The sequence below is a fragment of the Haliotis rufescens genome, unplaced genomic scaffold (assembly GCF_023055435.1).
Source record: "Haliotis rufescens isolate VD_foot unplaced genomic scaffold, xgHalRufe1.0.p SCAF_1, whole genome shotgun sequence".
NCBI classification, from domain to species: Eukaryota; Metazoa; Mollusca; class Gastropoda; order Lepetellida; family Haliotidae; genus Haliotis; species Haliotis rufescens.
The window spans coordinates 33853300-33878073 of record NW_025963779.1 but is presented as its reverse complement, the minus strand read 5'-3'; the positions used below and the strand labels follow the sequence as shown (position 1 = coordinate 33878073).

The 24774-nt window shown below is 40.2% G+C and overlaps 2 protein-coding genes across 9 annotated transcripts in view; one reads left to right on the top strand and one right to left on the bottom strand.

Annotated features, from left to right (window-relative positions):
* Positions 1–5466: 5466 nt before the first annotated feature.
* On the bottom strand, positions 5467–17777 carry LOC124139439 (very-long-chain (3R)-3-hydroxyacyl-CoA dehydratase 2-like). Its single transcript, XM_046506491.2, has 7 exons — positions 17618–17777; positions 16041–16155; positions 15020–15127; positions 13647–13768; positions 12388–12427; positions 11061–11199; positions 5467–8240 (listed from the first exon to the last, which is right to left on the bottom strand). Exons 1-7 carry the CDS (start codon positions 17710–17712, stop codon positions 8167–8169), a joined length of 693 nt encoding a protein of 230 aa, XP_046362447.1. The 5' UTR covers positions 17713–17777; the 3' UTR covers positions 5467–8166.
* A 3828-nt stretch (positions 17778–21605) lies between these two features.
* Positions 21606–24774, top strand: part of LOC124139438 (glutamate-rich protein 3-like) — a 54780-nt gene continuing 51611 nt past the window's right edge. For all 8 annotated transcript variants that reach the window (XM_048395089.1, XM_046506489.2, XM_048395114.1 and 5 more), the window contains exons 1-2: positions 21606–21815; positions 24371–24464. In XM_048395089.1, coding sequence (XP_048251046.1) covers positions 21796–21815; positions 24371–24464 — 114 coding nt within the window. In that variant the 5' untranslated portion in view covers positions 21606–21795. The remainder of the gene's footprint in view (positions 21816–24370; positions 24465–24774) is intronic.

Below are 24774 nucleotides of genomic sequence, written 5' to 3'. Positions count from 1 at the left end.
TTATTTGCATACTCGTATATGCAAGGGGTGGGCGTATGGTTCTCGGTAGGAAGTGACAATTTGGAGACCATAGCTTGCGGTATATACATTTTTACTGTATACAGATAGATATATACATACAAAAAACACCATGTGCAAGGTCAGCACATAGTGGTAGTGGTTGTTGTCTTGGTGCCCCCGACAACCCGGCTTAACCCTAGCTGGGCTAAGGGTAAGACACCTCAAGAATTTTCCTTGGTCTTCTTTTGCTTCTGTTTATAAATCAACATTAACTCTTTTTTCATATTCAACCAAACTTGAAAGGGATAGAATTGTGTTTGTACACTATTAGAATTGCTAACTAGTCGATACTGGCAGCTAGATTTGGACGGGGTGGCCAGGCTTGCTGATTTGGTTGATTACGTACGTGGGACGTTGCTCATAATATCAACCCCTGGTTGTCTAACCCAAACTCTATTTATAGCCACACGTGGGTAGTGCCCTTCAACTCAAGCCACTAGGTTTAAGGGCTATACCCACGCGATTAAGTGCTGAACTAGTGGTGACTGGCGTAAATAAAACCCAGTTCACTTTGCATGCTTCTTGTTCATCTTCGTGAACTTCTCCTCATTCGTTATCGTGATTCTAATATAACACAGCCGGGACAACTGGTGCCTGAACCGTATTACCAATATCTTGGGTCAGCCAACGACACAATCAGTACCCCGTACCGTAAATAATTTGATAGTTACAATAAAGTGTATTCTTGTATATAGCAAATTAGTCTATCATTTTAATAAGAAACTGTCGCTTCCTACAGTATTGTGAACCATATCCCTTGCCGCAAAGAGGTACAGGAAAGGACGGACTAGGAAGTCTGTCATACCCCGACTCGCCACCAAATTAGTATGGTTCTGTTCTGATGTTTAAAAACTTACAAATGGCGCCCTGGGTTTCTTGGGGGAATTAGTCAGCAAAGAGCCGGAGTCACAGGAGACTAATCACAATTTTGTTTAAGAGAACAATGAGCGATTTCTTAACTATAGTTGTGGATGCTGCAGAGTCGGTACAGCCCTCTGGGCCGTGGGTGAAAGGTATGCTTGGTTTGAGCGTAAAACCCCTTCTGCCTAACATTTTGCTTTTGTAAAACTAGAACAATAAAAGGAATATGATTGGTTTGTTGATACACATAGGGTGTGCCCTACTACGGTTAATGAATGGCTAGACAGAGGGGAATACCTAATCATGTTGGACTGGCACTAATATTGTTGACATATTTACTGGGTGCTTGGAAAGAGATCATGGTATCACAATGGACGAGCTTGTATGGGGCTAATCCTTAGTGAGTCTATATTGAAGTATTTGCTGAATGCTATTCTCGTATGTCTGGGAGATGGATTCTCGTTACCTTAGGCTAGTATCTATCTAAAAAGCTATAACTGAAACAACTAATATTTTGTATCTGCATTTTCCTGGATTAATATGTATTACTTGCTGTTCTATAATTGAAATAATATGAAAATTTGTACAAATGTTACACCATGATAAAAGCACTTGCTGTGGATCTAATTATTATATGAAAACCAAGTATAAATGTTATATCATGATAGTACATATGTGAAAACTAAAGTGATGTGGTAGTCAATTAAGCTCAAATACAATACCTAAATTCAGAAGATTACAAAACAATTATCAGGGTTAGAAACTAACAGTTTTCGTCCACTATTCCTTATAATGGTAACGTATAGCAAAACCCTATAGCAAATTTCTACGAGTCCTTATGATACCTTTACCACTGGGCAGTTTGGCTAGGACTAAAGGACAAGTGCCAATTTCTAACGCTGAATTATCATAATTGTTTGAATGAGATTTCTTAATTGGTGGAGTGATGGGTCAGTTAGGTAGTACTTCATTGAAACCTATAAAACGGCACTAGCAATAGTATAACCTGGTACCGGAAAACACATTCACCACCATAGCCCACCAGAACGACCCCACAGAGCTCCCAAAACATCTCATCGCTCAGCACCAGAGAATCTAGTTCACCATGGAGACCGAAACCAATGAACACCTTCAATTCCTAGACGTGTCCCCCCCACCCCACCCCAACCCCCCACCCCAACCACTTATGATGGACTAAGAACATCAGTGTACCGCAAGCCCAGACCACACAGACCAGTACATCCACTACAACTCCTGCCACCATCCCCAGATACAACAAATCATCATTGCCACCCTCACCCGACGTGCCAAAATCCATTTGACACCCTGATGCCCTCAACAGTGAATTGGACCACCTCAAGAAAACCTTCACGTCCCTCAACAGTTACCCTGCCAACCTAGTCTCCAAAACCATCCGTAAGACCCTCAAGAACTCTGATCCCAGACCCAAATCAGCCCCGTCGTCCATCAGAATCATCATACCCTACCAAGGCCCTGTCACGCAGATTTTCCGACCTCATCAAGAGCAAAACCAACATAGATGCCACCTTTTCTGGAGGCAATTCCCATCTACAAGCCAATGACAGAGGCACAAGCAGTGTAAGTCCCAACCCCTAAAGGATGTATATACCAGATCCCCTGCGACTGTGGCCACCAGTACATTGAAGAAACCTTGAACACCAGACTCAAAGAACATCTGTCAACAAACTAGACCTGAAATCCGCTATTTCCGAACACATCCTCAAGAACGAAGACCAGTACATCATGTGGGAAGCCACCAAAGTTCTGTCTACCAACAACAACTGGTGACAAAGAAAACTACAAGAAGCCATTGACATCAGGAGATACCAGCCAGCCATGACCTTTGAACATACCTGCCTAGTGCATGGGACTTTGATCTTTGTCAGTGCCAATTATCTAGCTGGCTTCTATTTGCCCATTGCTATTTCTATTCCTTTACCTATCAGTGCTATTACCCCCGGCCTCCCGTTTATCTATCAGTGCTTATATAGTCCTGGCTTCCATTTGTCCATAACTATCAGCGCTAATTACGTTCAGCGTTGGCCTCCATTGTTTGTTGCTAATCGCTTGTCAGCGCAAATTATCTGTTGACTTCCCTTGTTTACATATATATGCCTTCTGCCTCATATCATTCATGGAAGATTAGGACTTTTATCAGCTCTCTACTGACAACCTCTCGTCTCTCTCAACCCTCCACCTTTCTTCCCACCCCGACTGCGACATAGCCAGAGGCTGAAGCGGTCCAAACTCCAAACTCCAGTACATATCATTCATTCACTTGATGAAGGAGTAAGCATATCCTCCAAAACGTTGTGTTCATCATAACAAAGAAATTGACATCCAGAAATTCTCTTCCTTATGTGTATCACTTCTAAATGCCTTTCAAAGACTTGATTAAATTTGTTCACACATTTGATTTGAGTCGGCAGATCCGTAAACCAAGTCATAATAATGAATGCCTTATAGCCACAAAGGCTAAACAAAGGATCACTTTTATTTGTTTGAGTAAAGACAAAGCCTGGTCAATGAATGACCAGATTATTTTATGTGTGTCTAAGCAGCTTTTGCCAGGTTATTTATTATCATATATGTTTGTTTGTTGTTTGACGCGGCACTCAGCAATATTCCAGCTACATGACGGCGGTCTGTAAATAATTGAGTCTGGCCCAGACAATCCGGTGATCGATATCATGAGCATCGATCCACGCAATTGGGATCGAAGACATGCATCAACCAAGTCAGCGAACCTGACCACCCGATCCCATTAACCGCCTCTTACGACAAGCAGAGTCGCCTTTTACAGCAAGCATGGGTTGCTGAAGACCTATTCTACCTCGGATCTTCATGGACCCTTTTGCCAGGACTCTGGTACAGCTTGAGACCTACAGCGGGTACCTGGCTAGGGTCGGGTAATATGGGGTTGGGTACCTGGGTAGTAAATTTGGACTGGTCCTAGCCCTAAGAGTATGCAAATGATGATGTCCACTTCCACTATCTGATGTTGTATGGCCTTTGTTCCTCCAAAGGTCTCCTACACTTGGATAAAATATAAGAAGTTATGCAGGGAATAGTATCTAAACTGATTGCTATGATTCTGTTCTTTTTTGTTGAAAAGTACTTTGGTGCCGGTATCATGAATCAGTGAGTTAGTGATGAAATAGGTTCATTGTTTTTGTCTTCCTTTTGGCTCAACAGCCTGGGTAGCACACTAATTCAGCCAGGTTACAGCACAGTTGTCTCCCCTGGTAATCACCTGAATAATGTGAGCACCAACCACATAATGAGGTGAGGTGAAATTGGGTTTAACGTCGCGTCCAAGATTATTGCACTTATAAAGCGACGTGCATGCACGTGTATGTGTGTGTGTGGCTGCTTGTACTAGTCCGGACTGATGCCGATTTATAGTGCTAGTACACTGAGATACCATGCCGCAGTTTAACATGAATACCCCACTCAGACACAGTATACTGACTCCGAGCCGACCAGTCCTTGTTTTAGCCCCTTAATGCCGAGCGCCAGACAGGGTACCAACAAGTACAATCTTTTAACGTCTTTTTGTATGACGCGGCCCGGGATCGAACCCTGGACCTTCCGCTCTCCGGGCGGACGCTCTACCACTAGACCACGGAGGCGGTCACCACATAATGAGAGTATGACAACACACTGATCTAAGCCAGGTCACAGCAGAGTTCTCTCCCCTGTTGACCACCTGACTAATAAAAATAAAGTGTGATCATCAACCACATAATCAGGGTATAACATACTCATCTCAGCCAGGTCACAGCAGAGTTACCTCACCTGTTGGTCACCTGACTAATAGTGTGATCATCAACCACACAATCAGGGTATGACGACACACTAATCTCAGCCAGGTCATAGCAGAGTTCTCTCCCCTGTTGATCACCTGACTAATAGTGTGATCATCACCCACACAATCAGGGTATAACACACTAATTCAGCCAGGTCACAGCAGAGTTGCCTCCCCTGTTGGTCACCTGACTAATAGTGTAATCATCAACCACACGATCAGGGCATAACACACTAATTAAGCCAGGTCACAGCTGAGTTGTCTCCCCTGCTGGTCACCTGTCTGACAGTGTGAGCACCAACCACACTCTCTAATTCAGCTAGGTCACAGTTGTCTTGCTCTGTTGTCACAATTTAGCTGCATGCACAATTTTTCCCAAAGCAAATACATCGCAGCTGGCTCGTAACCCAACAAATTACATGTCAACAAAAACGCACTGTTATTGTATTGTTATTACATTATCTAATTATAAAAAGCGTTCAGTGTATTTCTGGCTTTAAGTTTTTAATCCATAATTAATTATATTAAAACATCTATTGAATATCGTGTAACGGGCGGAGACCCATCTTTAATAAGGATCTTTCACAGTTTCTCCTCCTAAACATAATAAACATATCAACGAATAACCTGGCGATGCATTCTGTTATAGAAGGCATCATAATGTTCGTCATCTGAATCGTCTTTATAAGTATGTGTGTGAAATAATAAGACACCCAGAAGAAAATGTTTTTATTGTAAAAATATAACAAAGTGGTTACAATAAAATATTGTACAACATTGTTATCTCGTGCTATACTATGGTTAACTCCACAAGTCTTACTAACACAGCACTAGCAAAAACAAATCACAGTAACAAGAAGATGCTGTTCTCATGTTCTCTTTCGTAGTTGATCAATGCATATACAAATAACACACAAGGTTCAAGCCAATTCTTGATTGTTCATTCACTCAGATCAATCTTTTTTACCATTCATAAACAACAAATTTGTTATTCTAATAGACCTGAGTGCCGTTGTACAAAGCGATCTTAGCGCTAAGGTAATTGTAACTCCCATACCTTAACACAGACTTACGACAGTCGTACCGCTAAGGTTTGTTTTGTACAAACCTGACCATAGCTGCTATAAACTGATTAGATGTTAAATTTGTTTAGGGCGACATAATCATGAATGTCATAAATTTCAATCTTGTAACTGGGTGTGGCAAGCTCTAGCACAGTGCCTTCACTGAACACCACAGTGTTACTGTAGCATGGCACAAGCGCCATCTGGTGGCACTGGAGTTTATGGAAGTAGGGCATTGTAAGGGGTTACTTTTGAGAAGACAAGGGAGATAACTCAATAGTGCTCTAGTTATATTTAATACTAGATATGTTCATGATTATGTTGAGTTATTAAATTCGGGTAATAAATACATATATCAGCGAATCTGTGGTCTGCATGTTCCATACAATTCCACATAAACCTTGTGAAAAACTACCAATCACACAATAGAATGACGTGACTTGAAACGTTCTAACTATTGGAACTCTTCTTTTGAGACAACAACACTCTTCCGCTGTGAAAGTATCTTTGCTCTTTTAACCTTTTTTCCACTGTATTTTAGAATTTGCTTTTTTATATTCTAGCACAGAAGCTATTGTTCCAAGATGTCTATGCGACATCATAAGAGGAGAGCTCTGAAAGGTTTTGGAGTGAGTGAGTGAGTGAGTGAGTGAGTGAGTGAGTGAGTGAGTGAGTGTGAGTGAGTATGGTTTTACATCGCTTTTAGCAATATTCCAGCAATATCACGGCAGGGGACACCAGAAATGGGCTTCACACATTGTACCCATGTCAGGAATTGAACGCGGGTCTTCTGCGTGACGAGAGAAAGCTTTAACCTTATGTCATCAAAATTATGTACAGAATCAGCAGGGCTCGATTTAGTTATATAAAACATGCTCCAGTGCAACCTACTATTGAAAAATGCAACCACGTATATGTCAAAATCCTCAAATTTGTCCACACAAGACTTTGTACTTTGAGAACTTTGTACACACTCAATACCTCTTAGCTTTATTTACCATATTACATCACTAATCCCTTTGTTATGTGTAATTCGGGGGCTTCGATATCATCCAACTGTGAGTACTTCAAGATCGAGTGTACATGTTTCAATATTTATAAATATATAGGACCAGGGTGCAACATGGTCTATCTGGTGCAATGAGGTTTTCATGTCAACATGCACCTGGTGCAAGTCAAATTGAGTTCCTTACATCTAGCCCTGGATCAGGTTAGAGATGTGCCCTATCTTGTATCAGCAAACAAAATATCTTGAGCAAAACATGTATGTTCCTTTTGGTGAATTGCGATGACAATCGGAATGTGTAAATTTTATCATAAAATAATATTACCCTGAAGTCTGCATCACGATGATTGTGTGGAATCCCTTCTAAATAGGCTACAGAAACATGGGAATATTCACTGATTTCTCCAGTCATTTTCAGAGGTTGATTTTTAGGTATCAAATCTACATAAACTGTCTAAAAGTACCAAAATTTTAATTAAAACTTTCCCTTTCCTTTTTTTCTGCTTCACAGGTTATGATTTGGAGCCCTGTAACCAAATAGACTTTCTCCTGTCAGGGACGTTTAATCATGATACAACCAATGTTTTACAAAGGAGTCTTGAATACTTAGGTTTTACATTGAATGCAATGTTAAAACATCTCTGAAATTAAAAAAGTAAGGCCTTTTACGAAATTCCCAATTCTAATCCCTAGATAAATTCCTGATATTGGTTCTGCTCTCCTGAAAACCCCTCAGCTGTCTCCCTTTGTAACCATTTTATTTTGGCAGCTTAAATTGTAACAATAGAAAAAACCCACACAACACAAATATTCCTTTGATGAAACTCCCTTTCGGGTCCATCTTCCCAAGGCAAGGGAGTTAACTGACTATAAAAGTCCAGTTTCCACCCTTGCTGAACTAGGCTGGAATTATAGAGTTCTATGCATAGTCCATAGTGTATGTAAATCAACATTCACTTCTTAAAAATGGTGACATCTGTATTGATTTCGTCCAACTGCAGGATTTTCACAGCATGTGTACCGTCAATTGGCTGTCTACAGATGTTTTCCAAATCTTTTCATGTGCTCAAGTGATTTGATGTTCATTCGTGAGGTAGGACCGTAATGGCGTAGCCTTTATCATTTACATTATGGAACCAGCCAATCAACTCTTATTTTCAATGTACAGAAATTAGATGTTTCGCTAATTGGTACCCAAAAATTTAAATTCTCAATGCTGATTGGTTGATCAGAAAGTCTCTTCTTCTAAGGGGCATTTATGCAGTGGGGTATCGTATCAGAATTAAAGGGTTGATATCAATAAGTTTGCGGGATCAGTGAAGCAGCAGGATCAGTGAAGCAGCAGGCTAGTCACTCTTTGGTCGGCGCCCGATGATCTTCTTCCTCTGTGTCAGCATGTGCATGTACAGCTGGGGGAACACTGTGGGGAGAAGCACATGTTACACAGGACCTAACATGGTGGGAAGTTACACAGGACCTAACATGGTGGGAGGTTACACAGGACCTAACATGGTGGAAGTTACACAGGACCTAACATGGTGGAAGTTACACAGGACCTAACATGGTGGGAAGTTACACAGAACCTAACATGGTGGGAGGTTACACAGGACCTAACATGGTGGGAGTACACAGGACCTAACATGGTGGGAGTACACAGGACCTAACATGGTGGGAGTACACAGGACCTAACATGGTGGGAGGTTACACAGGACCTAACATGGTGGGAGTACACAGGACCTAACATGGTGGGAGTACACAGGACCTAACATGGTGGGAGTACACAGGACCTAACATGGTGGGAGTACACAGGACCTAACATGGTGGGAAGTTACACAGGACCTAACATGGTGGAAGTTACACAGGACCTAACATGGTGGGAAGTTACACAGGACCTAATATGGTGGGAGTACACAGGACCTAACATGGTGGAAGTTACACAGGACACAACATGGTGGGAGGTTACACAGGACCTAACATGGTGGGAAGTTACACAGGACCTAACATGGTGGGAGTTACACAGGACCTAACATGGTGGGAAGTTACACAGGACCTAACATGGTGGGAGGTTACACAGGACCTAACATGGTGGAAGTTACACAGGACCTAACATGGTGGGAAGTTACACAGGACCTAACATGGTGGGAAGTTACACAGGACCTAACATGGTGGGAGGTTACACAGGACCTAACATGGTGGGAGGTTACACAGAACCTAACATGGTGGAAGTTACACAGGACCTAACATGGTGGAAGTTACACAGGACCTAACATGGTGGGAGGTTACACAGGACCTAACATGGTGGGAAGTTACACAGGACCTAACATGGTGGAAGTTACACAGGACCTAACATGGTGGGAAGTTACACAGGACCTAATATGGTGGGAGTACACAGGACCTAACATGGTGGAAGTTACACAGGACACAACATGGTGGGAGGTTACACAGGACCTAACATGGTGGGAAGTTACACAGGACCTAACATGGTGGGAGGTTACACAGGACCTAACATGGTGGAAGTTACACAGGACACAACATGGTGGAAGTTACACAGGACCTAACATGGTGGGAGGTTACACAGGACCTAACATGGTGGGAAGTTACACAGGACCTAACATGGTGGGAAGTTACACAGGACCTAACATGGTGGGAGGTTACACAGGACCTAACATGGTGGGAAGTTACACAGGACCTAACATGGTGGGAGGTTACACAGGACCTAACATGGTGGGAAGTTACACAGGACCTAACATGGTGGGAGGTTACAAAGGACCTAACATGGTGGAAGTTCCACAGGACCTAACATGGTGGGAGGTTACACAGGACCTAACATGGTGGGAAGTTACACAGGACCTAACATGGTGGGAGTACACAGGACCTAACATGGTGGGAAGTTACACAGGACCTAACATGGTGGGAGGTTACAGAGGACCTAACATGGTGGGAAGTTACACAGGACCTAACATGGTGGAAGGTTACACAGGACACAACATGGTGGGAAGTTACACAGGACCTAACATGGTGGAAGTTACACAGGACCTAACATGGTGGGAAGTTACACAGGACCTAACATGGTGGGAGGTTACACAGGACCTAACATGGTGGGAGGTTACACAGGACCTAACATGGTGGAAGTTACACAGGACACAACATGGTGGAAGTTACACAGGACCTAACATGGTGGGAGGTTACACAGGACCTAACATGGTGGGAGGTTACACAGGACCTAACATGGTGGGAAGTTACACAGGACCTAACATGGTGGGAGGTTACACAGGACCTAACATGGTGGGAGGTTACACAGGACCTAACATGGTGGGAAGTTACACAGGACCTAACATGGTGGGAAGTTACGCAGGACCCAACATGGTGGGAAGTTACACAGGACCTAACATGGTTGGAAGTTACACAGGACACAACATGGTGGAAGTTACACAGGACCTAACATGGTGGGAGGTTACACAGGACCTAACATGGTGGGAGGTTACACAGGACCTAACATGGTGGGAAGTTACGCAGGACCCAACATGGTGGGAAGTTACACAGGACCTAACATGGTGGGAGGTTGTGTCACCTGCACATAAGCCATAGTAAAATATAAAGAATAGCTATCCTGGAAAGGACTGGATAAGATAAGGGCCCACATATCAGATATGTTCATATGAGTGAGAACTAGACTTTGTTCATTTCAATTCGGGCATGTTTGGGGATAAATGTAGAAATTTACCTAAACATGATCTTAGCGGTTTTCATATAGGAAACATATATTTAATATTTGAACACGGGCAAGTCTTTGCCCCAAGCTGACTTTCTTAGGAGGCACAGATAAAGACAGTACATACATATGGTAAAACAGTAGTGCTGGGTCACAGGCTTGCTCATTGTTTTAGTTTATTTTGAAATTTGAAAAATTGCCTCTTTTCAATCATTTTGGCTATACTTATGTTCTTAAAGATGCCAGGAGTCAAACATTTTTATGCAACACTTTTAAAAGGCTTGTAGTCAACCATCTGAATACTTCTGACAATTTTCATACCTTTATTACAATGTTTTCTGTAACTTTAAATATTGGCCTTTCCACTGGGTCCATAATAGCCCTGATCCTACATGGAAGTTTACAAAACCTTCAAAGAATTTGATAATCTCGTTTTCCCTATCATTATGATGATAAAGATAGTCTGTTCAGAGTGCTTTAACTATAGGATCTGCTGTAGACATCGCTATCACATGGAGGCCATGTTACCTGGGATGTAGGCGAAGATGATGCACCAGAGGTAGTAGTAGTAGTTGAAGGACATGTTGAGTGTGTTTGGCAGCTCAAAACTGTACAGCTTCAGCTTCTCTGCATAGGGCAAGGCTGTCCAGATCGTCATCAGCTCTCCCTGCACAAAACAACAGGGGAGTCATGAGACACAACACAACAGGGGAGTCATGAGACACAACACAACAGGGGAGTCATGAGACACAACACAACAGGGGAGTCATGAGACACAACACAACAGGGGAGTCATGACACAACACAACAGGGGAGTCATGACACAACACAACAGGGGAGTCATGACACAACAGGGGAGTCATGAGACACAACACAACAGGGGAGTCATGAGACACAACACAACAGGGGAGTCATGAGACACAACACAACAGGGGAGTCATGAGACACAACACAACAGGGGAGTCATGACACAACACAACAGGGGAGTCATGACACAACAGGGGAGTCATGAGACACAACACAACAGGGGAGTCATTAGACAAAACAGCAGGGGAGTCATTAGACAAAACAACAGGGGAGTCATTAGACACAACACAACAGGGGAGTCATGAGACAACACAACAGGGGAGTCATGAGACAACACAACAGGGGAGTCATGACACAACACAACAGGGGAGTCATGACACAACACAACAGGGGAGTCATGAGACACAACACAACAGGGGAGTCATGACACAACACAACAGGGGAGTCATGACACAACACAACAGGGGAGTCATGACACAACACAACAGGGGAGTCATGACACAACACAACAGGGGAGTCATGACACAACACAACAGGGGAGTCATGAGACACAACACAACAGGGGAGTCATGACACAACACAACAGGGGAGTCATGACAACACAACATGGGAGTCATGAGACACAACAGGGGATTTATAATAAACAAAAGCTGGGGGAGTCATGAGAAACTCAACACAACAGGACCTATTTATGGCCTTTTTTATTTTTTTATATAACAAACACCTATTGTTTAATAACATTTACTTATTTTTGTTAATAAGATGTTTTATGAAATGTAAATTATTATAATAAAAAGAGGTCATTTCTGCATAATTTTAAATTCTGTTTCAGAAATTGATTAAGACTTTTTCTGTGGGAAATTGCAGATAGAATACATTAACAATGAAATACTGAAACCCCAAGTAGGTTGACCAGTACTTATCCGATATTTCAACATATGAATTCTGTCTTCACTGCTATAGTTATTTAAACATGTTAAAGGGCAAAGAGAACATTTTCTCTCATTTCCAACAGTACTTTGAAGAATTCTACTGGATATGAACTTACAGTGACTCCGATGGGATACAGCAGGATGAAGAATGTGTATCTGAAAGTACAACAAGACAGTGAGACAAGTCCTCAACCCAAGCTGCTTGTGAGGAGCTGGAATGTTAACAGTCACATCACCATCTCATCCCACCGGGTACCCATTCACTGCTAGGTGAACAGAGACAAGTTTTGAACAAAGTCACTCGCCCACTTACTCAATAGGTTTGTATACACAGCATTTCTCCATCACCCATGGTTACACACAGACGAAATACAGTGTTATGGAGACACATGTCTATTTTAAGTCAGGTAATGAGGTGAGGTGAAATAGGTATCAACATCACGTTCAAGATTATTGCACTTATATATAGCGATGTGAATGCACATGGACGTGTGTGTGGCTGCTTGTACTAGTCCTGACTAATGCAGATTTTATAGTGCTAGCCCACTGAGATACCATGCCACACTTGTGACATGAATGCTGACTCCGAGCCGAACACTCCTTGTTTTAGCCCCTTAATGCCGAACGACAGACAGGGTAACAACAAGTACCATCTTTTAATGTCTTCTGGTCTGACGTGGCCGGGGATCAAACCCTGGACTTTCCGCACTCCGGGCGTACGGTCGGCCACCAGATCACAGAGACGGTCAGTCTAGTAATGAAATGAGGCTATGAAATTACTCATTTTATTACAATCAATAACCGCCATATTGACGCCACCAGCACCAGCTCTCTCATCACTAACTTGGCACAGAATATTTTTGCAAATAACCTTGAAATCAACAAGCGCTTGATGTATTCAAAAGACTGTCATAAATAATATTTTAGCTGGAAAAGAGGTTTTCCAAGGTACTATACAGACAGGGGGAAAAGCCCTTATGCCACAAGATATTCTGGTTGTATTTGCACACAAAGTTGATAAACTGCTTGATTTAATCATGAAAGAGCAGTGTAATTTGATTGGACGTCTATATATAGCATCAATTCATTCAAACCGGTCTCAAAGCGTAGCTAGGGCTGCGATTGGGTCCAGGGTCTATATATACTACTCAAAAGAAGTTCATGGGAAGACAGATTAACTATAGTAATATGAAAGAATTGGGTGTTCTTTAACTTCTTTTGAGTGGTATATTAATAGAGTGGAGATACGATACCCTGGATAATTGAGGATGTAAACCTGTAAAGTATTCATAACGACAGACAATGAGTTTGATAAGTTGTTACATCTGTATCTCTGACACTGGATAGCATGCAACTTAATAGAGTGTTGTCTTACCTACACCACACCAGGAAATAGGGCACCTGACCCAACAAGCTAAAGAAATAGTATCCATAGCGAATAATCTCTGTGATGGACCAGGCAAAGATGAGAGCTGCAACACCATGGCCATTTTGAGCCTGTAACACAATCACACAAAACTGTAACATTTGTACTGAAACTGTGACATTTGTACTCAATTTGTGACATTTGTACTGAAACGATAGTTGTACTGCAACTGTAATATTTGTACTGAATTTGTAATATTTATACTGAATTTGTGACATTTGTACTGAAACTGTAATATTTGTACTGAATTCAAATATTTGTACTGAATTTGTGACATTTGTACTGAATTTGTGACATTTGTACTGAATTTGTGACATTTGTACTGAAACTGTAATATTTGTACTGAATTGGTAATATTTGAACTGAATTTGTAATATTTGTACTGAATTTGTGACATTTGTACTGAAACTGTAATATGTGTACTGAATTTGTAATATTTGTACTGAATTTGTGACATTTGTACTGAAACGGTAGTTGTACTGAAACTGACATTTGTACGGAGATTGTACTTATTGTTCTGAAACTCTGACATTTGTACTGAAATCGTAGCATCAATTCACAATAACACCTAACAAAATTGAGATAAAATATGTTAACTTGTTTACAAATTATTTATGTGCAATTACTATTTCGCTTCCAGCTACCATTGAACTTAGTTTTAAGCTTCATAGATATTTTTTCAAGACAGAAATGTTTAGTTTTACAAGATCAATAAAGTGGTTACATTACACTCTGACATGGCCGGGGATCAAACCCCGGACCTTCCGCTCTGAGGGCAGAAGCTCTACAACAAGACCACGGAGGTGGTCTAAGTCCTACTTACAACATCGATTAATAAAACAATGCACAGCCATCAAAAATCGTAATTGAAATTCTACGCAGTGTGTGTCTTTGCATCATACTTTCTGTATCACAGGGAAACGGTGTCAGGAGCTATAGTGACTTAGTCAAGCATTTATCTTATTGCGATTAAAGGCTGTACAAACAGAATTTTGTTGTTTGCTTATTTGACTTATTGAATTTTGCCACTGACTTATTACATTTCTTGGGTCAAAGTCATTGACCTATATACAGCTTTTCGTGTCAAAATCACAGTTTGTTTGTTTGTTGTTTAACGCCGCATTCAGCAATATTCCAGCTATATGACGGCGGTCTGTAAATAATCGAGTCTGGCCTAGACAATCCAGTGATTGACATCATGAGCATCGATCCACGCAATTGGGATACGATGACATGTATCAACCAAGTCAGCAAGCCTGACTACCTGTTAGTCGCCTCTTACGACAAGCAGAGTCGCGTCAAAATCACAGAAAAGGACTTACTTGTGGAAAAGAATGGATGACACCCCACAGCAAGAAGACTCTTGAGTACACCTGGAAGCCAGTCAGCATTACATTGGACTTAACAAAGCCAATAGCACAATGCAGGACCTGCAACAGAGAGTGAGAAAAGGAGTAAGATAATACAGACGCTTTTACTGAAAACAAAGCAGTGTAGATCCAGGTTAGAATTTGACTTCAGCACCCCATGCTTGTTGTAAGAAGCCACCAACAGGATCTGTTGGCAGGTTCGCTGACTTGGTTGATGAATGTCATCATATCCCAATTGCATAGATCGATGTTCATGATGTCAACCACTAGTTTGACTTGTCCAGATGTGATTATTTACAGATAGTTGTCGTATAGCTTGAATATTGTGGAGTAGGGTTTTCAACCACAAACAAACAAAACAAAAAGAAGGGGTACCGTATTTGACATAATAAAGCACCCCGCTCTAATAGGCGCCCACAGTGATATTTGCTAATATATTGGCTTGTGATCAAACCCAATTAGCACCCCTTCCGATTGATCAATGTACACAAGACTTATTTATTCTCGTATTATACGCACTCGTGTGCTATATGCACCCTTAATTATGGGCAAATAAATTCTGGAAAAATATATCGGTCGTATATAAACATTTCAGGCTGTCAGCATAAACCACGAAATTTATCTTTTAACTCTGTTTTTTTCACCAAAAGAATATTCTAATAATTACGTCGTTTACGGTATATCATTGCCAAATAACTATTATGAAAATAATCTTAGTTTCATCAATGTCTGAAGTTCTCTCTGAACTATGTCTGTTATCTATTGGACAGTCTGATAACATATTTTATCTGGCCCTCTTCGTCAAATTTATCGGAATATCAATAACCCAGGGCCCTTATTTACAGACAATACAACCTGTCTTAAAATGAAAATGTTTGGATTTTCAGAATTATCAAAAATATTTCATCAAGTAGATCTAGAATTACAAAGCATTTTATGTTTCTGCCCCAAAAGTCCTTCTGACAAACGTTACCTCTAGAACTGCAGCTGTCTGAAAGATCTTCAGAATTGGTTCCACTGCTCTGTACAGTCCATGTACATTCCCCGACACCGCATGAGAAACAGCAATCACAAACAGAATCAACCACCTGAATTATTAACAGATACTGGTTAAGAGTGCCAGCTGGATCTATGCATTAGAATCAAGTTTGCCAAACGGCCATAAGTATTGACAGCGGCTGAGAAAAACATTTTTGGATGCACTGTCATAATCACAGTATATTTTAGCATACCTTAGGGTTAGCTGTTTACCCAAGTGATTCATATAAGCAATATTTAATTCTAATGTTGGGTTAGGGTTAGGATAAGATTGCCCTAATCCAGGCAACACTGGAAGAAGGGGTTACCGGTGGAAAATGTGGCTGAGACGGGTAATTCGGGTTACGTGATATTAGGCCTGGGATGATACACCAATCATGCCAATTGTGCGATCCGATACGTATCACATTACCTTGCTCTCCATCCGATATGTATCACGATACTTGCATGTGCTCTTATCTATGGTGTGTAAGCCATCCTTTTCATAGACAGGATGTCCAAATACCTGGCACACTAGCGATTTACAGTTGGCAGTGTCAAGTATGGCACAATGGATAAAAATATTGATATTTTCACCAGTCATTTTCAGTAGTAATTAGTGTTTGGTGTAACAAATATTAAAGAATACATTTAAGGTAAGAATCTATACTTAAGTGTGATTCTGATCGATACTTGTATCAAGAAGTAAAACATTGTGATCTACCGATGCATCGGTGCATCGTCCCACTACTACATGATATATTGTTTAACGACAAAAATTATCTCGAACTCTATGAATACACTACCGGTCACAAATGTTTGCATTTCTTTCTGATTATTAACGCATTCCTTCTGACTTTATATTTTTGAATAAAGAAAGAGCTTCAATCATCTCCAAGGTAGGCATGACCAGATCATTTTATAGTGTACCTAAATACTTTTTGCCAGGGCTCTGGTTAAACAATTCCCAATCGGACATCTTGTATCCATCTCTTGGGACCTACAGTGGGTACCTGGGTAGGGACAGGTAATAGAGGGGGTGGATACCTCAGTAGTAAATTTGGACTCGTCCTAGCCTAGTACAGTACTGTTACTTCCAGTGTAGTACAGGAAAACCTTAACCCTTTTCTTTTGATATTTAATATAACAAAACAAGTCAAAAAAACATGTATTAAAGCTCCAAGGCATGCTGCAGATATTGTTTGATCTCTCACAAGTTTTGGATAATAAACACATATCATCAGATTGAAAAATGAAAATAATATTTTACAAATTCATACACTCAAAAAATATATCTAGATATTATGGAGTATTGTCCGAACATGGAATTTCAGTTATATCACACAATTTTACTGAAAGATGATTTTTTATACTGATGAATACAGTAGTCATTAAAGCGAATATCTTCTTCGACTAAACTATGAAGTCTCAGATGCGAAACCGGTTGATCGAAATCCGGACAACATGCCTCCTCAATGCTGTCCAAAGTCTAGATGTACGTGGGTAATAGATACAAATAAATAACATATTTACCCGAGCATCTGAGAGACATTGTAAGCAACTAGATAGGTTTTCACCAACGCAGACTCCCCCTTCTGTTCCTTGCGTTTACTTGATTCAGCTGCCATTTCTGTCACAACTTCCACCAACGGAGCATAAGCAAGTAATGTGACCTAGATTATCGCTGTGGGGAGCTTTGTTGGGGCATGACAAACCAATCAACTCGCCCCGTCGGTAACGCACTCAAGACATGTTGCCTTGGTACTCAATAAGCATATTTTCATAATACATTTCTGTATTTTTTAATTATTCATTGTCACAGACAATATGGAGACATTTTACAGTATCAAAATTCGATTTAGTTACGCTCTTTTCTTTATATACTGAGGGCAAAAGAAACTATATACTTTTCAGTGTGCTTAGTTGATTTTATCCTATGTTTGATTTTCATTTGAAAATATCATAAGTTAGCAATTTCTAAAAAGATTAACTGTTCTGGCGCTTTGTCAGCACTCAAAGAATACTTTTTTCATCTAATTGAAAATACAAGGGTTAATATACGTGCACTAATTTAATACAAACCGATTTCCCATATATCTGTTAACTTTGTTGGTTGTTTAACGCCACACTCAGTGATATTCCAACTATATGACGATGATCTGTAAATAACAATCCAGTATCTCAGTGAGCTAGCTCTATAAAATCGGCATTAGTCCGGAATAGTACAAGCACACACCACACACCACACACACACACACACACACACACACACACACACACACACACACACCATCGCTTTGAGCGCAATAATCTTGAACGCGACGTGACACCTCACCTACTTCTTTCTTAAAGTCACACACACACTCTCAGTCTTATCATATCTTCATACTCATTATAATCCACAATTGAGAAAAGAAATATGAATTGAGGGGCAAAAGAAAGTATACCGAGTTTTTTTGGTTATGTAATCGAAAATTGAAGGAACTGTTGTTAACTTGGATTATGTCTATTTATCCATTACTCATTCCTGCATCGGTTTGTAAACGGTAATCCGTGGCTGTGTGTTTTTGTGTAAGTTACTTAAATGAAGACTGGGGTAAGAAATGAATTTACAACCCCATGACCCCAACCGTTATTTTCAAAGATAAGATGTCCTGTAAGAAACCAAGTAGGTATTAGTGGGTGCATGAACGTGGTAACCATGACGTCACAATCAAATGACATCACTAATGGCTCTGCTACTGAAGCTGTTAGCAGTACTTTTTACACTGAAGCGATGCTAATTACTGTCTACAAATTGAAAAAGTTGGAAGAAGGATGTTAGATGATAAATAAAATCTCACCCTTGTGTCTTTTGATATCAAATATATCAACACTCGTTGATAAAAATGGCAAAAATCCTCGGCAAGCCTCGGAATATTTCCACTTTTATCAACTCGTGTTGATATATTTGATATCAAAAGACATTCGGGTGAGATTCTCTTTTTATCATCCAAAACTGCTTCCCACAGGAGATATCGCTTTGGTGAGAACAAGCGATATCTACACTGTAGATATCGCTGCAATAAAATTGCATCACAATGCTTTGCAGACCAATGTGACATCATTGGTTACCATGACGTCACAATCAAATGACATCACTAATGGATCTGCTACTGAAGCTGTAAGCATTACTTTTTACACTTTAGACACTGCTTATTACTGTCTACAAACTGAAAAAGTTGGAAGAATGATGATGGATGATAAATAGAATCTCACCTTCGTGTCTTTTGATACCAAATATATCAACACTCGTTGATAAAAGTGGAAAAACTCCTCGGCAAGCCTCGGTGTTTTTCCACTTTTATCAACTCGTGTTGATATATTTGATATCAAAAGACACGAGGCTGAGCTTCTCTATATCTCTACATCCGCATCTCTGGTTATTTAACAAATCAGTAGCAATGATTTTCCACGTCTGTATACGGATACTAAATAGCGGAATTAACTCAATGATTTAGCGAGTGGGTGAGTTGGTTTCTCCGCCGATATTAGCTTTATTCAGTCAATATGATGGCGGGGTACAACTGGAATTAGCCTTACAAAAGACCCTGCCTAGAGGGATTGCCGATTAAGGTAAAAACATATATTCTGAGACTCCGGGTTTGTATAGGCGCCAGTTTACCCCGTGCTAGGTAAGGCCAAGTCGTCCAAGGCGCCGCGATTCGCTGTGCAGAGTTGCGTCCCTTTGGTACGCCAGAAACCTATGATTGTGAGTTCGAATCCCTGTTCGCCCTAATTATGTTTCTAGGTATGTCAGCACCATACCCGTGCTCCTGGGTTTCACCTGTTACAGTTAAAAGCGGCGTTAAACCCAACTCACTCACTGTATTCATATGTGTATCCAATAGATGAAACCTCAATTGCTACAATTGCACATTATTCTAATCAAGTCTCGTGAAGCGTAATAAAATACACCCCAACCTCTGGTCATATCAAGGGAACTTGTGGACTCAATGTAGTATTTTGAGTGCACTGTGCTATGAGATACCCAATTTATTATGGATTATTCAATCCTAATCCCGCGACGAATAAAGAATGTCGGCTCATATACCCTAGCTATGCGGGTCATCCTACGCCGACGTCCTGGATATCGTTGGTCGTTATCAGCGACTGGTTTGCCTGATCCAAACTCGACTTGACGTGAATGCACATGTGTGTGTCTGCCTGCACCAGTCCGGACTGATGCCGATTTTATAGTGCTAGCTCACTGAGATACCATGCCGCACTTGTAACATGAACACCCTTCTCAGACACAGTTTACTAACTCCCAGCCGACCAGTCCTTGTTTTAGCCCCTTCATGCCGAGCGCCAGGCTGGTTAACAACAAGTACCATCTTTTAATAGTATCGAACCCCGTATCTTTCGCTCTCCGGGCGGACGCTCCACCACTAGACTACGGAGGTGGTCTCAAGGAGCAAGAAGCCCTGTAATGGCGTTGCAAACAATTAAAAGGTATCATCCATAAAAGCTTCATTTTCATCCAACTTGAATGCCGATGAAAGACTTCATTACATTTGATGATTAGGCTTAGTTTGTTTTAACCTCTATCTATTTACTGATAATATAAATTTGTTTTATTTTTGACTGAACTCATAAGAGTGAGTGAGTTGGGTTTAACGTCGCTTTTAACAGTATTCCAGTTATATCACGGCGTGTCAGCTTGATGTTCGAGGAAAGCCCGAAGTGATGCAGGTCTCAGACGTTTACCACTTCGGTGAAACCCACGAGCACAGGCATGGTGCTGATAAACCTAGGAACATAATTGGGGCGAACCGGGATTCGAACCCACAATCATAGGTTTCTGGCGTGCCCAAAGGACGCAACTCTGCACAGCGAATCGCGGCGCCTTAGACGACTGGGCCACCCGTGCCCCCGAACTCATAAGAAATAAACATATATTGCTGTCAATTATAATTACTTGTAGAAAAGACAATAAACATCTGTTTACATCATTGATCATAGGCGGACCCCCTACCGCACCCTTTTGAAAACCAAATGTAGTATGTTTAGGCAGTAAAATTGACAGAGAGAGGATTTTGATATTTTAGACCCCTCCCTTTGAAGAAAACTGGATCTGCCCTTGCTGACATTCAATATATTAATTGATAGGACAAATTTGAAAATGCCTGGGTTCAAAACCATCCCAATATTTATTCATTTATTAACCTATAAATTCAAAATTGCCCTTTCTATTTATCACGACCCTCCCCAAACTGTGCATGTTTACCCCAACGGGAAGTATGATACATATTCAATATCGATATGAATTACTTTTTCAAATGTTGCGAGCTACATTGACGCAATGAATTTTCTAACACGGCATTATACTCGAGTACAGCGCATGTTCAGTGCATTGAATATGTAACAGGCACCTGTCCGAACTATACTTTTTGTACGGTTGCGCACCCGTGAAATACGCCCTTACTCGCTGACACGAGATTTACGGGCACCCAGTTTTACTGCTTGTTGTTGACGACAAAGCTTGGTCACGTGATTCTCCCGGACAACGCAGGTGTTATGGTTCAAGACAAACCTCATTGATTGCTCTGAATATTTTATGGATAAGGGTGATTTTATGTTCAAGATGGATACCATTTAGGTGACAGAATCTAAGTGCCTATATTTCAGTTTCGTAACCTTGTTTCATCACCAGGACACAAAACGGCAAGATGAGCCACGTAGATGCAAGGTAAGAGACCCAAACTGTTCATTCGGTAGAAATATCTCCGTCCTCTACCGGTTAAATATCTGCGACGGCGGAATGTAGCGACGCAATGGCGGGTGTAATCACAAACACCACCCACTGTTCCAAAAAACTGGCGACAAATAAAAGAACGGAATATAAAACAGCTGACAATAATCAGAAACACACATAAATTTCGTCCAGATAAAGAATGAATTGATGATTAATTCAACCGTAGGCGTTGGTCTCACGACCTACTTCAATGACAGATAGATCTAATGTTATGGTTTCCCCGAACAAGTCAAACAGTGGGAGATTTTGCTGTAAAACTACAGGTTCACAGTGTTCTGTTTATCCAACAGATCAAACACTTAAAGCTTGTACAGGTTTATGTCCTAATAAATGTCTCCTTTGGGGTAACCCTGCTTACTGTTACATAATATAACTAACGTCTTTGTACACATTCGTATATGAATTGGTAGAGAAATTTCATATGAATTTGTTTTCACAAATCATACTGAACCTGTGGTATTTAGGTTTAAAACTACTCTAAACATTTAAGGTGAATCACTTTGACAGGACCCGTGAAGATCCCGGCTAGAATAGGTCTTCAGCAACCCATGCTTGCCATTACAGGCAACTATGCTTATCGTAAGAGGTGACTAACAGGATCGGGTGGTCAGGCTTGCTGACTTGGTTGATGCATGATGATATCAGTCAATTGATTGTCTGGTCCAGACTTGATTATTTACAGACCGTCGTCATAGAGCTGGAATATTGCTGAGTGTGGCATTAAACAACAACAAACAAACACTTTGACAGTTGACACATGGAAAGCTGTTTATAGGATGACTCCAAACCAATGTACATATCTGAATTTCCCAAGTTAATATAACATAATTGTAGATATTTATGTGTACAAAGTAAGAATTTTTTTATGTGCAATTATTATTATTTTTTTCAAACAGTATCAGCTATACGTTGACTGCCTAGGATCCAAATTTTAGCTACATGTAATGCTATGCTTTTATTCAACATTCACTGGTTGTTTATACACCGCTACAATTCACACGTTTTCGGATTTTGCATCGGCCTTCACATGCTCTGTCAAAGTGTTCATTACAGATATTGTGTGGTTATTTTTAACCCTTTTGTTCCCAAACCATACATCTTTAAGTACACCAATTATTATGATTGAAAACCAGAGGCAAGGTTTGGCTATCTAGGTCAAATATAGAGACTCACAAAATTTCAAGCCCATTGACATCCCCGAAACTTGCAATACTTTTTTTCCATTGGTCAATTTCTGTTGTATTTTCTGCCTAAAATGTATTGTCAAACATTCTTTGAATATTGCAGCAAGTACAACACTGCATCTTGTCACCTACTATTGTACATTTTATTATTTCAAAATGCCTGTTGACAATTATTGAGAAAGAATTTTTTATAAATATAGCTTCCGCTGTGTATATGGCTGTCAAATCAGCTGTTTCGATCAGAGGTGGTTACTGTTATTTGAAACCTCTCAATGACCAATCAGAATTGAGTATTATCCACATTCATGGTAGAATTATGTCTGTGATCACTTTAATTTCACAAACTTATTACAACATCCAGACTTTATTCATCTACTTGTTTTACACTGATGTACAATTAGTATTAAATTGTGAGAAGTCTTTATGTCTTTCCCACCACATCTAATTTCAGTAACATAAACTTCAAAGTAGGTCAGGGAGAAAGGTAACCCCTTGACTATTACCATATTCGGCGTAGTAAACACATCGCTCTAACAAGCGCCCATGGCGATATTTGCTAATATATTGGCTAGTGAACAATCCCAATTAGCACCCCTTCCTATTGATCAATGTACACAATACTTATTTATTTGTGTATAATACTCACTCGTGTCTATTATGAACCCTTAATTATGGGCAATTAAATTCTGGAAAATATATCTGTTGTGCATGATACGCACATACTTTTCTTTTGTATCATTTCAGGCTGTCAGCATAAAGTACGAAATTTACAATCTTTCAACTCTGTTTTTTTTTCTCTCACTTAAATTATATTCTAATAAGAGCCCCCTATTTCTAATTTTGAGCGCACCCTAGGCGCTTATTGCGTCAAATACAGTATTAAAAAAACTTTCTTTCTTTTAAATTGTTTCTTTATTTCATCCACTGACAATACTTTACAGGCATTACTAAGATTTGTTTTCAAAATTTATTTTCTTATTTCAACCACGAACCTTGCTTAGTATTTAAAAAAAAGGTTCTGACATTTCAAAACAATATTTGGGTGGAAATTGTACAAGAGCCACACACATGCAGTGCAAGTCTTAATCTTTACCTTGACAAAGGGGAGTTATTTTATATTTTAATCAGAAAAGTATGTTTTTCTACTTTTTTTCAAATTGAAATTTTAGTGCAACAATATTGTTGTCTTCATCTGTTTATATTAAGAATGTAAAACACTACAAAGACTTATCATTCAACATTTAAATTTAAGTGTGTCCATGTCCTACTGTCATCATTTAAAGTGTGCATGACATTGTGTTTCAGTCAACTCTCGGCTTACAACAGCCTAAGTGACAAGCACCTGGCTGGCTACTTCGCCAACACCAAGATGCGCGGACATCTGCGGAAATCGGGGCTGGTTCGTAGTCCTTTTTTTTACTTTGAGACATTCAACATCATTTTCATCGTTAATATCATATTACTTCCTATAATTAGAATCATTGCTGTGTTGATATAAATGCTGAGGGAATTTTGTAAACATGGTCAAAGAAATTGAAGTTTAAAATATGTATAACAGAATGTTTTTTTCTGTTCAAGTGACACATTTTGATATGATCTTTCAGAAATGTCCATCTCGTCAAAATTTTAAATGCAGTGCAATTCAATTAATATTGATGATATTGTTCCGAGGAAAATATACTTTCGAATAAATGAAAAAAGTAGTTTCC

Coding starts and splice junctions, on each gene's coding strand:
- LOC124139439 (XM_046506491.2), bottom strand. CDS start 17,712: ATGGCAGCTGAATCAAGTAAACGCAAGGAACAGAAGGGGGAGTCTGCG. Junction 16,156..17,617: donor AATGTCTCTCAGATGCTCGG/GTAAATATGTTA, acceptor TTAATAATTCAG/GTGGTTGATTCTGTTTGTGA. Junction 15,128..16,040: donor AGACAGCTGCAGTTCTAGAG/GTAACGTTTGTC, acceptor TCTCTGTTGCAG/GTCCTGCATTGTGCTATTGG.